Here is a 15593-nt window from a genome sequence, read left to right as displayed (position 1 = left end):
CAGTTAACTCCCAGCATACTCAGCTGTTTGGAGGAGAGAGATCCAGAATTTTATTCAGATCTTGAGCTTGTGTCAACATCAACACAAACCTCTTTAAATCAAGTTGAATCGGACATTTGGACCAATTGTAAATCTAAATGCATCTCTTACAAATAGTATTGCCGCCATTGCAGGAATGGCCGGGATATTCCAGCCATGTATCCAGCCTATTACTACACTGGTGTTTTCAATGGATTAAAACGGATTTGTAAAACCTGCGCCGGATTATGGCCCCGGAGTGTTTGTTCAAAATGTCAGTAAGACGGGCCAGTGAGATGAAAGATTTTTGCAGGGCACTGCTCCTCCAATCACAGGCTACTCCTCTCCCACATTTGCTGCTGGTAAGCTCTCTCGTGAGCAGCAATCATGGAAAGAAACAAGCTGTAACGGGAGGAGCAGCGAACACCAGTACCTGTGATAGAGAGAGAGAGACTCTATGGGGCGTCGGGCCTCCTCTTCCGCAGCTCCATCCCTGTTCCCCTAGCTCCATCCCCGTCTCCATCCCGATCCCTTTCCCCCCGGCTCCATCCCCCTTCTCCCCAGCTCCATCCCCCTTTCCCCCCCCCGGCTCCGTCCCCTTTCCCCCCGGCTCCATCCACTTTCCCCCCGGCTCCGTCCCCTTTCCCCCTGTCTCCATCCTCTTTCTCCCCAGCTCCATCCCCCTTCCCCCCCCCCCCGGCTCTGTCCCCTTTCCCCCCGGCTCCATCCCCTTTCCCCCTGGCTCCGTCCTCTTTCCCCCCCCACGGCTCCATCCACTTACACCCCGGCTCCATCCACTTTCCCGCCCCCCCCGGCTCCGTCCCCTTTCCCCCTTTCCCCCGGCTCCGTCCCCTTTCTCCCTTTCCCCCCGGCTCCGTCCCCTTCCCCCCCTCGGCTCCGTCCCCTTTCCCCCGGCTCCTCCCCCTTCCCCCACCCAGGCTCCACCCCTTTCCCCCGGCTCCGTCCCCTTTCCTCCCCCCCAGCTCCATCCCCTTTCCCCTCTCCGGCTCCGTCTCTTTTCCCCCCCCCGGCTCCGTCCCCTTTCCCCCCCCCCCCGGCTCTGTCCCCTTCCCCCCCCCGGCTCCATCCCCTTTCCCCCCAGCTCCGTCCCCATTCCCACGGCTCCGTCCCCTTTCCCCCGGCTTCAACCCCTTTCCCTCCCCGGCTCCGTCCCCTTTCCCCCATTCCCCCCGGCTCCTTCCCCTTTCCCCCTTTTCCCCCGGCTCCGTCCCCTTTCTCCCATTCCCCCGGCTCCTTCCCCTTTCCCCCCGGCTCCGTCCCCTTTCCCCCTGGCTCCGTCCCCTTTCCCCCGGCTCCTTCCCCTTTCCCCCCGGCTCCTTCCCCTTTCTCCCGGCTCCGTCCCCTTTCTCCCGGCTCCGTCCCCTTTCTCCCGGCCCCTTTCCCCCATTCCCCACGGCACCATCCCCTTTCCCCCAGCTCACCCACTTTACCCCCGGCTCCGTTCCCTTTCCTCCCCCCCACCCGGCTCCGTCCCCCTTCCCCCGGCTCCGCCCCTTTCCCCCGGCTCCATCCCATTTCTCCCGGCTCTTCCCCCCGACTCCGTCCCATTTCTCCCGGCTCCGCCCCCTTTCTCCCGGCTCCGTTACCTTTTCGCCGACTCCATCCATTTTCCCCCGACTCGATCCCCTTTACCCCCGGCTCCGTTCCCCAGCTCCGTCCCCTTTCCCCCCGCTCCGTCCCCTTTCCCTCTGGCTCTGTCCCCTTTCCCCCAGCTCCGTTCCCCCCGGCTCCGTCCCCTTTCCCACGGCTCCAATCCCCCCATCTCCGTCCCCTTTCCCCCCCGTCTCCATCCCCTTTCCCCTGTCTCCATTCCCCCCCGTCTCTGTCCCCTTTCCCCCGTCTCCGTCCCCTTTCCCCCGTCTTCGTCCCCTTTCCCCCGTCTCCGTCCCCTTTCCACCGTCTCCGTCCCCTTTCCCCCGTCTCTGTCCCTTTCCCCAGCACCGCCCTCTTTTCCCCCGGCTCCCCCCCCAACCTCCCCCTCCCCCCCCCCCCCTCCCCGGGTCTCCATCCCATTTCCCCTGTCTCCAACACCCCCCCACCCTTTCCCAGCTCCTTCCACTTTCCTCTCCTGCTCCACCCCCTTTCTCCCGGCTCCATCCCATTTTCCCCAGCTCCTTCCCCTTTCCCCCGGCTCTATCCCCCCCCCCCACCCGACTCCATCCCCTTTTGCCCCGTCTCTGTCCCTTTTCCCTCATCTCTGACCCCTTTCCCCCGTCTCTGTCCCCTTTCCCCATCTCTGTCCCCTTTCCCCCGTCTCTGTCCCCTTTCCCCCGTCTCTGTCCCCTTTCCCCCGTCTCTGTCCCCTTTCCCCCGTCTCTGTCCCCTTTCCCCCATCTCTGTCCCCGTTCCCCCATCTCTGTCCCCTTTCCCCCGTCTCTGTCCCCTTTCCCCCATCTCTGTCCCCTTTCCCCGTCTCTGTCCCTTTCCCCCGTCTCTGTCCCATTTTCTGTCTCTGTCCCCTTTCCCCCGTCTCTGTCCCCTTTCCCCCGTCTCTGTCCCCTTCCGCCATCTCTGTCCCCTTTCCCCCGACTCTGTCCCCTTTCCCCCGTCTCTGCCCCCTCTCCCCCGTCTCTGTCCCCTTTCCCCCGTCTCTGTCCCCTCTCCCCCATCTCTGTCCCCTTTCCCCAGCTCCAGTTGCTTTCCCCCAATTCCTTCCCTCCCCGGCTCCATCCCCTTTCCCCCAGCTCCATACCTCTCCTCCCCGGCTCCATCCCCTTTCCCCCCAGCTCCATCCTCTGTCCCGCCATTCTGTCTCTAACCCCTGTCTCCATCCACCCATCTCCATCTCCTTTCCCCTGGAACCAGCCATTCCTCTCCCCCCACCCCACACCGTCTCCATCCCCTTTCCCCTGAAACCAGACATTCCCCCCACCCCCCACACCGTCTCCATCCCCTTTCCCCTGGAACCAGCCACCCCCCCCCACCCTACACCGTCTCCATCCCCTTTCCCCTGGAACCAGTCATTCCCCCCCCCCCCCCTCCCCTCCACCCCAACCCACACCGTCTCCATCCCCTTTCCCCTGGAACCAGCCATTCCCCCCCCCCCCACCGTCTCCATCCCCTTTCCCCTGGAACCAGCCATTCCCCCCCCCCCCCACCCCACACCGTCTCCATCCCCTTTCCCCTGGAACCAGCCATTCCTCTCCCCCCACCCCACACCGTCTCCATCCCCTTTCCCCTGGAACCAGCCATCCCACCCCACACTGTCTCCATCCCCTTTCCCCTGGAACCAGCCATTCCCCCCTCCCCACCCCACCCCATCTCCATCCCCTTTCCCCTGGAACCAGCCATTCCCCCCCCCTCCCCCACCCCACACCGTCTCCATCCCCTTTCCCCTGGAACCAGCCATTCCCCCCTCTCCCCCCACCCCACACCATCTCCATCCCCTTTCCCCTGCAACCCCCCCCCCCCCCCCCCCCCAGCCATACCCCCCCCACCCCAACCCCACACCGTCTCCATCCCCTTTCCCCTGGAACCAGCCATTCCCCCCCCCCGCCCCACCCCACCCCATCTCCTCCCCCTTTCTCCTGGAACCAGCCATTCCCCCCCCCCCCACCCCACACCGTCTCCATCCCCTTTCCCCTGGAACCAGCCATTCCTCTCCCCCCCACCCCACACCGTCTCCACCCCTTTCCCCGCCTTCAACCACTTCACCCCTGACTCTCGGCACTCATTTAGGCTCCACAAAGCCTCAGGTCTCACTCAAGGTCTCTCTTCAACTCTCATCGTACCTGCCCACACACCTACACCCCTCCCACAGCACGCTGATTTCATGAGTGAGGTTGAGTGAGAGAGAATGAGGGTATGTGGGTTGGTGAGAGGGTGGGTGGGTGGGTGAATGAGAGTGGATAGGTGAGCGAGGGTTTCTGGGGGATTTACACATACAATGTCCGTGAGCTGTGCAGTACATGGATTTTCAACTAAGATTGTCTATGACAGCACAATATAATATGTATCAGCAAAACTGAAGTATCAAACACCCATCCATATGGATTAGTGACGTCATTTTTACAGTCAATATCCTATCCAGATATCTGACTGACCCAATGTTTAATGTTATTACCAAAATAGGACTGACCATTTCTATAATGTTAACAGTAAGTGTGTGTGTGCGCACGTGAGAGAGAGAGATAGAGGGGTAAGCATGTGTGAGAGGGATAAACATGTAAGAGCATGGTGAATGTGTGAGAAGTGTGTGAGAGGGGTGAGTGTGTGTGAGAGGGGTGAGTGTGTGTGAGAGGGGTGAGTGTGCGTGAGAGGGGTGAGTGTGCGTGAGGGGGGTGAGTGTGCGTGAGAGGGGTGAGTGTGCGTGAGAGGGGTGAGTGAGCTGGCATCTGTTGAAATCTTCGTGTTACTCTTGGGATCGAAGAAGGACAGACAGTGCTGTGGTGAGTGCTCTCTTCAGGTGATGCCAAATATGGGCATACATTTTCCCAAAAAAGTTGACAACACCCAGCATTTGTAATAAAGCCTTTCTGTATTTTGGACATGACATTCTGGTAATGGCTGCAATCTTTTCACTGTCTGGCTGGACTCCTTGAGCTGATATTTGATCACCCAAGAAAATTAATATGGAGATGCCAAATTGGCATTTGGCTCTGTTCAGTTTGATACCAAACTTTTCAATTTGCTTCATGACTTGCAGAAGTCGTGCATTATGTTTCTCTTCTTTGATGACCAAATGATGATGTCATCAACGTACACTCGTATGCCTGCAACCATCTGCTCCATAGCTCGATTAAACATTTTGGAAGCTGAAATGATTCGGAAAGGCATTCTGTTGAAGCAGTACCACCCGTAAGGTGTGTTGAATGTGCAGAGTTTCTTACTGGCTTCGTCCAGCTTTAGTTCCCAAAAACCCCTAGGTGCATCTAGCTCGGTGGAGATCTTGGCACCTGACATATCACTCGTGATTTCCTCTCTCTTTGGAATCGGGTCGTGCTCCCAATTGATATTCTGACTTAGATTGTTGGAATCTAGACAGATTCTCGGGTCACCATTGGCTTTCTTCACACAAACCATAAAACTGGCCCAATCAGTTTGTTCTTCCACTTTGGTGATTATTCCCAACTGCTGCATATGCTCAAGTTCCACTGTGAGATGTTCCCTCAAAGGAGCTGGAACCCTCCTCGGAGGATGAATGACTGGTCCGGTATTCTCTCTTAGCTGGATTTTATATTCAAATAGTAATGTTCCAATACCAAGAAAGATGTCAGGAAACTTTTGAGTAATGGCCTCGACCTGGTCATTGCAATTGTTTGAAATCCTGTCCGAGCTGTATATGTGTTTCACAAGTTGCAGAATTTAATAAGCCTTAACATCCAGTAGTGAAGATCGCTTTGGCTCAACTATTGCAAATTTAATCAGAACCTTCTTTTCTTTGATCCCTACTGTTAGGTAGCAAGTGCCCATTGTGGTAACCACATTGCCATTGTAATCCCGCAGCTGACAGTCATTTTCATCAATCACTGGTGTAGTTTTTAATTTGGCTAGGTCTGTCTGATTAATGAGATTCGCTTTTGCTCCAGTGTCCAATTTCATTTTAATTGTGACTCCATTTATTGCTAATGGAATCGTCCAATTATCATTATTGTGTATGACTGATACCTGTTTTGAAATGTCCGAATCAGCAGAAGTTTCTTGTTGCACTTTCTCTATACTTGGGCTGGTTTAGCACAGGGCTAAATAGCTGGCTTTTAAAGCAGACCACGGCAGGCCAGCAGCACGGTTCAATTCCCGTACCAGCCTCCCCAAACAGGCGCCGGAATGTGGTGACTAAGGGCTTTTTAGTGTAACTTCATTTGAAGCCTACTTGTGACAATAAGCGATTTTCATTTCATTTCATTTTCATTTCTATTGTTTCAACAAAGAAAAAATCTGCTAAATCAAATGCATCTTCCAATGCGTTGAGTATAATTGCTTTATTAACATGTGTTAGACTACTTATCTCTTGTACAGCTCTTCCCTTGTGCACCGTACTAAGCTGCTTAACTTGTTGCAACTTTGTTCCCATTCTGCACTGATTCGATTTGTGGCACTTTGCACAATTCTTTCCAAACTCAGGGCATTTTTTTTATTTGGTGGGCATTGCCACACCGTTTGCACGTCATGACGTTCGTGATGTCATGCGCAAAATGGCTGCCGTCTGGAGCACGTTAATTTTTAGCGCACCACAGCATTAATGGCGTCGGCCACATTGTTAGTTTCCGTACTTTTTCACCGACCAACATTTCAGAGAACTGATTTCTGGCAGGTTCGCTTGCTCTACACAGACTGATTGTGCCTTCTAACATTAGATCCGACTGTCTCAATAATCTTTCCCTCGGCTTATCGCTTTTTATTCCATAGACTATCTGATCCCGTAGAAGTGAGTGCAGGAGAACGGAAAAATTTCACTTCTGCGCTTTAAGTCTCAGATCCATGATGAAGCAGTCAAGCGTTTTGCCTGCTTTTAGCACTCTTTGCCTGAACACATACTGTTCAAACATTTTGTTTTGCTGCAACTGTCAATGCTTATTGAATTTTTCAATTATTTTATGGTATTTTTTCTTATTTGCTTCATCCCGACCGTAACGAGTTGAAATTCTCTCGGGCTTTACGGACCAGCCACTGTTAGAAACAGTGCTATTTTTCACTGGCCGCTTGTAGCTCTAGGGCAGAGATATGCAACTCAGCCTGCTGCTTGAAATTGCACCAATTAATGTCTACTTTACCCGATGTACAAAATTGTCGTGGAGTTTACAAACCTTCCATCTCGCTTCGACTGGAACGTTCTTCAATGTCGTCGATGTAGTCAGAGCCTGGTAGAATTTTTGCTTTTGAAGTTTTGTTTTTTACAACAGAGATTTTTTTTTAAAGTTCTTTTCTCGATGAACCTTCTTTTCGTCTTAGCAACCACTCCTAGTACCATGTGATGTTTCTTTACTTTATGGAAGATGATGATGGCTTTGAAACGTAGTGACTTACAAAGAACATCAAGCTATGTTTCAAACAAAACTTATTTATTAACACTACAACTCAACTAGATTTGAACTTAAGATACAATTTTACAACATATACTAAGACTATTATTCTATCTACAGAACTTCTGAAACCACAACTACTCTCTATCCTGCCTAATCACCTACTCCCACAATCAAGGTATCACGTGATTTACGTGTGCTCTTGATCAACATCTAGTGGTTTGAAGCATTCACATCAAATTGTTAACCTTTCATTTACCATACAATATACATATTGTCACAAGTGTATCTGAGAGAGACGGTGTAAATGTGTGAGAGAGAGAGAGGAGAGTGTGTCTGGCCACTCCCAGTCCAGCATTCTCATTCACCCTCACCTCCACACACTAAGACGCACTCTCTCCCACTTTCACAGTGGGTGAGTGTGAGTGAATGAACTGCCTGAGACTGGGGGTGAGCGGGACACACACACATTCACCCTTTCATACTTGAATGGCTGTCTTTATTTCTTACTTGTTTTTAATTGATCATTATATTGTTTCGATTTAATTTTTGCTCAGGAAGTTATTTTCATATCAGCTTTTAAAAAGAAAATTCATGCTAAATGTTGTGTCAAACATTATCTTTCCAAACTTTATTCATCAGCCCGGGTGTGAGGAAAATTGAAACATGGCCCCCATGTAAATAGGTTGGACAAGCCTGGATTAAACCATATTTTAATCAACACTCCAGAGTACTATTGTGTTCACTGCAGAAGTACTACAAGCTACATTAACTTTCCCTTCACAGGACTGGGTAGGAAAATCTAGCCAGTAGCAATTTCTTAAGCTTTGGGATTCAGAGGATACCAATCAGTTTAAGTTTACAATGAGGCCAAGCTAAAATGTCAGTGTGCGCTTTTAATTGATTTTACACAGAGCCTGTGTCCGCAATGAAGCAGGCTGATTACCCAGTACCTGATAGCATTTCTTATCATGCATCTGTGATATTTTGTTTCAAATCTGACATCCAAATTCAAGCCTCTGGCTCCAAGAGACCAACAGCAGGTTTACTGCCATTATTTATTTTGAGGGCATCATTTTTAAGATGGAAAACCACGGTGTTATTCTCACTGCTGGGAGTCTCAGTCTAGTCGACAGAAACTGCAGCGGTTCAAGAAACAGCCCACCACCACCTCGAGGACAAACGGGAATGGGCAATCAGTGTCGGCTTTGCCAGCATCCCGAGAGCGACGTTTTTGGAATGTCACTTCAAAATTTGAAGGACAATCAAGAACAAGCTGGGCAATCAGAGTGTGGTGAGAGTGCGGTGCTCGCACTGTTACCTTGCAGAGACACAAAGGATTGTTACTCGTTTAAAGCACTGTACTTTCTACCTATTCTTCCTCTAATTTGTTGAAAGCGGCCCTTTAACCTCTGACGCGTGAAACCGATTATGGCGCAGAATGTGAAATGTGAACTGAAGATTTAATTGCCACTTAGCTGAAGTGTTGCAGGAGATTGTTTACTGAGCAATAATGGAACCAACCTCAAGAAGCTGTCGGTTATTGTGCCTTTACTGAAATCAGTTCATCCAGATTTGACCGCGGCTGGTGTGTGGCTCTGACTTTGCAAGTTTCAAGTAAAGATCCCAGGAGATACTCAGATGGGCTTTTTAGATCTCAAGGAAATAATCAAAGCCAGTTCCTGTACGAATATTTATTTCAATAAAGAATGACAGTGTGCAAGTGGTTGTGCCTTGGCATTCTGGCATCAGTTTTAAAGGTCATTTGTTTCATTGCAGAGAAAGAGACCAACTCTGGCAATTTAGATCTTACACATAGCTGCATTTATGTCCAGCAATTAAACCTGTTACATAGAACATATAGTGCAGATGGAGGCTATTCGGCCCATCGAGTCTCCACCGACCCACTTAAGCCCTCACTTCCACCCTATCCCCGTAACCCAATAACCCCTCCTAACCTTTTTTGGACACTAAGGGCAATTTAGCATGGCCAATCCACCTAACCCGCACGTCTTTGGACTGTGGGAGGAAACCAGAGCACCCGGAGGAAACCCACACAGACACGGGGAGAACGTGCAGACTCCGCACAGTCAGTGACCCGGCGGGGAATCGAACCTGGGTCCCTGGCGCTGTGAAGCCACAATGCTAGCCACTTGTGCTACCGTGCTGCCCACAAATACATGGGAACATAAGAATCTAGTAAAAACATGCTAATAAACTTGATTACTCAACATTTGTCTTTTTTTGAGGCCCATGGCCGACATACAAGGTGCTACTAGTGCTAATTTTAAAAAATTCACTGTCCAGGTGTTGGGTCACAGGCAGAGTCAACATTTATTGCCACAACCCATTACCCTGAAAAAGTGGGTAATCATTAATCATTTGAACTGTGGTTTGATACAACCTCCAGGTTACTTCAAGAGCACACTTGGGAGTTAACCCCGTTGGTGAGGGACAACCACGTTGGCGTGGGTCAGGAGTCACATGTAGGCCCAGACTAGATAAGGACAACAAATTTCCTTCCAAAAGGACATTCGTCAAACAACTGTGTTTTCTCAACAATCTAGGAGACCAAGGGCAGCAGACCAATGGCAAGGCTGCCACCTGCATGTTCTCCTCCAAGCCACTCACCATCCTGACTTGGAAATGCATCGGCCTTTCCTTCACTGTCGCTGAGTCAAAATCCTGGACCTCCTTCCCTAACAGCACTGTGGGTGTACCTACACCTCACGGATTGCAGCAGTTCAAGAAGGTGGTTCAGCACCACCTTCTCAAGAGCAATTAGGGATGGGCAATAAATGCTGGCCTAGCAAGGGACGCCCACATTCTGTCGAAGAATAAATAGAAGTACTCTGACAGCATCATTGACACTTTGCTGATCCCAGATTATCTCAAGATGTTTAAAACTGAATTAAAAGTCTGAAACTACCATGTCTTCAGCTTATTAAACTAGACATTAGGGTTATTAGTCTAGTAGCATAAGTACTACTTTACCATTACCTGAACCTCCTCCCTCAGATTCATACATATAAAAGGATTGATGACTTTATATCCAGCCCCTGCCTGACTCAGCACCTGCTACAACCTGGAAGAGCATGTTTCCTTGACCCCCAACTTTGGCCATGTGCTCTTTCACCCCTTATGAAGGGAGGCTGGCAAGAATCTTTTTACAAGTATTGAGTGCAGGCTACTTGGACCAACCTTCTCACCCCCGGTGAGACCCCTTGCTCTGGGGTATTTCATCATGACCGACTCCAAGTGTTGGGCCTTGGACACTGCACTCTGTCCTGAATGAACCTGGGGAATGGGATTTGCAGTTACCTCCTCGGTGACAAAATCTTGTATTAGATGGGTGAAGCAATGAACAAAGAACAATACAGCCCTCCAAGCCTGTGCCGGTGATGATACCACGCTTGGCCAAAACCCTCGGCACTTCCTAGTGTTGTATCCCTCCATACCCATCCTATCTATGTATTTGTCGAGATGCCTTTTGAACGCCGCTTATGTATATGCTTCCAAAAACTGCCCTGGCAGCGTGTTCCAGGCACTCGCCACCCTCTGTATAAAAAAAAACTGCCACGCTAATCTCCTTTAAACTTTGCCCCATGGCCCTTAAACCTATGCCCCCTGTTGACTGACCCCCCACCCTGAGAAAGAGTGCCTGCTCATCCACTCTATCCATGCCCCTCATAATCTTGGAGACCTCTATCAGGTCACCCCTCAACATCTGTCGTTCTAATGAAAACAGTCCAAGTCTATTCAGTCTCTCCGCATAGCTAACACCCTCCAGAGCAGGCAACATCCTGGTAAACCTCCTCTGCACCCTCTCCAAAGCCTCCACATTCTTCTGGTAGTGTGGCGTCCAGAATTGTGCGCAATATTCTAAGTGCGGCCTTATCAGGTTTCGTTACAACTGTAGCATGACTTGCCAGTTTTTATACTCGAATCCTCTGTCCACAAGAAAGGAAACTGGGAAATCCCAGAAATGGGGGCTGACTTCTCCATTTCAGGGACTATGTCCCCACGCAGTCATAACAACTGTGGCCTTTCACGCCAGAAAAACTGGCATCAAAAGGCTCCATATTCATAGCCCGGCAGGGAGCTAGCAGGGATCCGTCGTAAATCTTGCAACTTTAGCTGCAGATACGGGTCCCCGCACTTCTGGGTCAGAGGCCGCGCATGCGCACGGCGGCGGCTTCCAGCGGCCACGCCGTCTTCCATGGCAGACTCAGACCCGCGGAGCTGGACCTCCTAAATAGTGCTCCCGATCGGCAGCGCGCCCGACTGAGTCCGCAACCACCACGCGAGTATCCCGAATGGCAGGACCATATTAGATCCACGCCGTCGGGACTTCGGCCGGTCGGAGGTGGAGAATTGCAGGGCAGGCCTCTGGCAATGGCCGCAGGTGGGTGATACGCGGCGCGGCGTACTCCCCGGGTACGCTGCTTTTCGGGGGCCAAAGAGTCGAGGAACCGGCACCGGTCCTGATTCCATGCGCAAAACTGGATTCTCCGCCACGGCGCCGGACGCTATTTTGGCTTCGGGGTGCGGAGAATCCAGCCCGGGATCTGTGCACCCAGATAGTCGTCACTGATTGAAACTATTTGGATTCTTTGTTGCTAGTGCAAAAGTTTGCTGTAATTTCACCACACTCCCTTATTGCAAATAGAGATGAGAGCTGGCTAGTGCAGTGATGACAAAACCAGGAAACCCAGCTTTGCTGCATGCTCCCAACAACATTCCAGTTCCCACATTAGCAAACATACTTTCACTTCTCTAAAAAATTAGTATGTAACTTATATAAAGATGACTTCATTGTGAATAAGAAAAAAACAATTCACAAAGCTTCTTGTGCGATGCGGCGGATTTTTGCCCCCGAGGCGGAGAGTGCGACTGGAGAAATTGCCCAGCTTGCCGCACGCCTCTCAGGAAAAGGTTCCCCCTTAGATCCGTTTTTCACTTCGGTGGAGGGGGAGGCAGGATAGTCGGGCCCCCACCCCTAGATGCAGATCAGAGGCAGCCACAGGTGCTGTCGAGGTGCTGAGACAGACCAATTAAAAAGCCCACTTCATTTCTCTGGGACATCACCCTCAGTTGTTTTGTTAAATATTAGGCTCTCCAGCCAGCCCTCACCCCATCACATCTCCAGCCATTCCCCATGCCGCATCCATGCAACTCATGCCAACCTACGTTTCGCACCCACCACCATGGCCTCTTTTAGCCCTCGTGCCAACTTAATGCCAACCCAGGCATCCACACAACCTTTTGTCCTTGTATCCCCATGACAACTCGATCAGATCTCAAAAACCATGTTGAGATGAAATAAAATAAAGATCTAAATATCTAATACAGCATTTACTACAATGTAATTCCATTCATGAAAGCCCATTCAAAACTTATATTCATAAACCCACATTACAGAGAATCTTTCACTAACCTCTGATCTGCCAATCAAACTGTGAATATACGCACCCTGCCCCTGCTGAAATAATTATCAGTTGTTGGAAGCAGCCAAGAATGAATTAATGTAACCTTTGGTCAAGTCAATGAACATCTATTGCAACTTCTAGAGATATTTTTTCAACTCTCACTGATTTGCAGACAATTTTAATTTTAACTTTCAAAGTGCTGGGGATTTAAATAACTTTCCAGCTTGACTGTTATACAGACCTTTTCCACCCTTTATGAGCCTTCATGTCACCTCCATAAATTTATGGCACCCACAATCTGGGATAAGGCTCCTGCTACAGTGGAAATGGAATCTGTTTGAACATAGAATCCCTGCACTGCAGAAGGAGGCCATTCGGCCCATCGAGTCTACACTGACCCTCCGACAGAGCACCCCACCCAGGCCCACTCTCCCACCCTATTCACGTAACCCGACCTAAACTACACATCTTTGGACACTAAGGGGCAATTTAGCATGGCCAATCCACCTAAACCGCACATCTTTGGACAGAGCACCCAGAGGAAACCCACGCAGACATGGGGAGAACGTGCTAACCCCACATAGGCAGCCAGCCAAGGCTGGAATTGAACCCGGGTCCCTGGCGCAGTGAGGCAGCAGTGTTAACCACGGTGCCACTGAGCGCCAAGTTGAAATGACCTTGCTGAGTTAGGGTTTCCTGCCGGTGTGAATCATGCCCTGCCCCCTTTCCCCACTGGCAAAAATGGAAGGTATCCAAAACAGTGGAAGCTCTTCCGTTATGGGTCCCACCCGTCATTTTTAAAGGGCCACAGAGTCATCCCAACTCTATGAATATCCATCCCCAGACCGTTTATATTCTGCATTTTAAAACACTTGTATGTCTTTAGCTTCTGACAAACATTTAACAATTGTGGACAAGAGATTGATGGTAATGCGTAAAGAATGACATTTTCTCAGTACTTACACTGTGAGCACCCAGCTGCCTGTCCTCATATTCTTCAGCAGCTTGTAGTTAAATCCATTAACTCACACTCCATGGATTTACAGACTTAAAATGATTCTAGCTGGAAAGCAGTGCATGTTACCACTGATTAATTATTTAAAGGCAAACGGTGTAAAAATTCGAGACTCTGTTTCAAAGCTGATATGTTGATAATGATATCATTAATAAAGCTCTCAAATTAACAGTGCAATTTTGTAGAAAGCTAAGAGGCAGCTGGAATTTGTGTTCTAACGGACCTTTGTTTCACCAAATAGGTGCTGCTTTTCCATGATCAAAGTTACGGCATCCACTATGAATACACAATCTCGGTGAACAACTCCATTGAGGGGAGAGGCGAGGTGCGGAAACAGCTGGTACCTCTTTACCTGTGGACAAACACTGGCTGGGGGGACTGCAGTGTACAGTGTGGAGGAGGTACAGTCAAATAGCTTCTATTTAGTATTTCCATGGACATGCAGGGAGGACCAGAGGACTAGTAGGTCTCAGGTTCCTACTATACTTGTATCGGATTGTGAACTCGGTTTTGCAACATGCGACTTGGTGGCTTGTCTTGATACAAGATCCTTTATCCTCGGCATGTGACACCAGTTGCTTCAAAGGGCTCTGAGGATAGGAACATAGGAAATAGGAGCAGGAGTAGACCATTTGGCCCCTGGAGCCTACTCCGTCATTCAACCCGATAATGACTGATCTTCTACTTTACTGTAATTTTTCTGCAATACCACAATGTCCATTGATATCTTTAATACCTAGACATCTATTGATCTCTGTCCTGAATATGCTCAGTGACTGAGACTCCACAGCCCTCTGAGATGGAGAATTGCAAATGTTTGCCACTATCTCAGTGAAGAAATTCCTCCTTGTCGCAGTCCTTAACAGGCTGCCCCTTATTCTGGGACTATGTCCCCATGGCTCTGGATCTCCCCGCCAATTTCCCCTCATAGGATAATCCTGCAAGCCCAGGGATCAATCTGGAGAACCTTCATTGCACTTCTCCTTTGCTAACCATATCCTTTGTTACAGACAGGAGAAAGTGGCAAAACTGAACTAATTTATTCCCTCATTGTCTGTCCTTAAGTTGAGATGTTTTACTTCTTTAAAATAGGCTGTGGCTCTTCTTCCAAAAAACCTTGGTTTCTGTTGTCAATTTTTAAAGTAACTCCCAGCAAACCGTTTTAGGATTAAATCAGAAAGTTTAGTTTATTCACACATTCAAACTTGGAGGCTGATCACAACTACAGGTATATATTCAGGTACACAGTAAAGGGCATAGAAATGAGTATTTTTTTTTTACAACTATGATTAAAGAAGCAGTAAAAAAAAACACCAAATCAGATGTCAGTTCACATGATTTCCACAGCCCAGAAAGTCCAGAGAGGTTCCCTCGCAGAGAAGTTCCAATTCAGGTGGGTTCCTGGCTGAATGCAGAAATGTAGAATTCATTTCAGATGATGGTGTTACAATGAGATTAGGGTGATATTCAGAGACTTGGTCTGCTTGGTGGCCAGTGGATTCAAGTAAGGTTTGGTGAAGGTTGCTTGGCCAGACTGGAGTTCTGCTGTTGGTCTTCCAGGTTGGTGGTAATTCAAAGACTGGCCAGCTTCTAAGTTCTCAACCAGATTAAGAGATTTCACAATGGCCACCAAAGTCGTGTGACCTTTCTGCATAATGATCTCATCAGGGGATGTTTATCAGATGCCAGGACCTGGCTTTTGTATTGTGGCCTTTAATGTCCCAGTCATTAACCTCCGAAGGAATCATCATCTACATGAATGACCTTGTTCCAGATAGCTGTTGTCTTGGTAGACCCTCGGACCCTGCTAGATGGATAATCTTATAAAGATGCAAATGACATCCATTGACTTGTAAATGTTCCTCTTTGAGATTCCACCAGCACCATGTCAGGGCATGTCTCCATTCTTCTTCTTCTTCGGCGATCACTCGCTAACGAGTATGATTGTCCACCGAAGAAACGCTGTGTTACTGGTCATGGGTTCTTTGGATCCTTGCGTGGTTGCTGAGCCCAATTCTAGAGCCACATCTCCAACCTACACTTCGCAGGTGTTTCCACGGGGGTGAGATCAGTCCTTGGATTGTACATCACTGGTATTCCTTTCTCGGGCTCCTTTTCTGGACCTCCTCTTGCCATCGGGTGCCCTCA

At 49.5% G+C, this 15593-nt stretch overlaps 1 protein-coding gene across 1 annotated transcript in view; it reads left to right on the top strand.

The window, feature by feature from the left end:
* adamts17 (ADAM metallopeptidase with thrombospondin type 1 motif, 17) overlaps positions 1 to 15593 on the top strand; it is a 654840-nt gene that overhangs the window by 524203 nt on the left and 115044 nt on the right. Inside the window, exon 19 of the mRNA XM_072468796.1 lies at positions 13687 to 13846. Coding sequence (XP_072324897.1) covers positions 13687 to 13846 — 160 coding nt within the window. The remainder of the gene's footprint in view (positions 1 to 13686; positions 13847 to 15593) is intronic.

The sequence above is a fragment of the Scyliorhinus torazame genome, chromosome 12 (assembly GCF_047496885.1).
Source record: "Scyliorhinus torazame isolate Kashiwa2021f chromosome 12, sScyTor2.1, whole genome shotgun sequence".
NCBI lineage: Eukaryota > Metazoa > Chordata > Chondrichthyes > Carcharhiniformes > Scyliorhinidae > Scyliorhinus > Scyliorhinus torazame.
The sequence above is the reverse complement of the archived record's forward strand: the minus strand, read 5'-3'. Positions and strand labels throughout refer to the sequence as shown.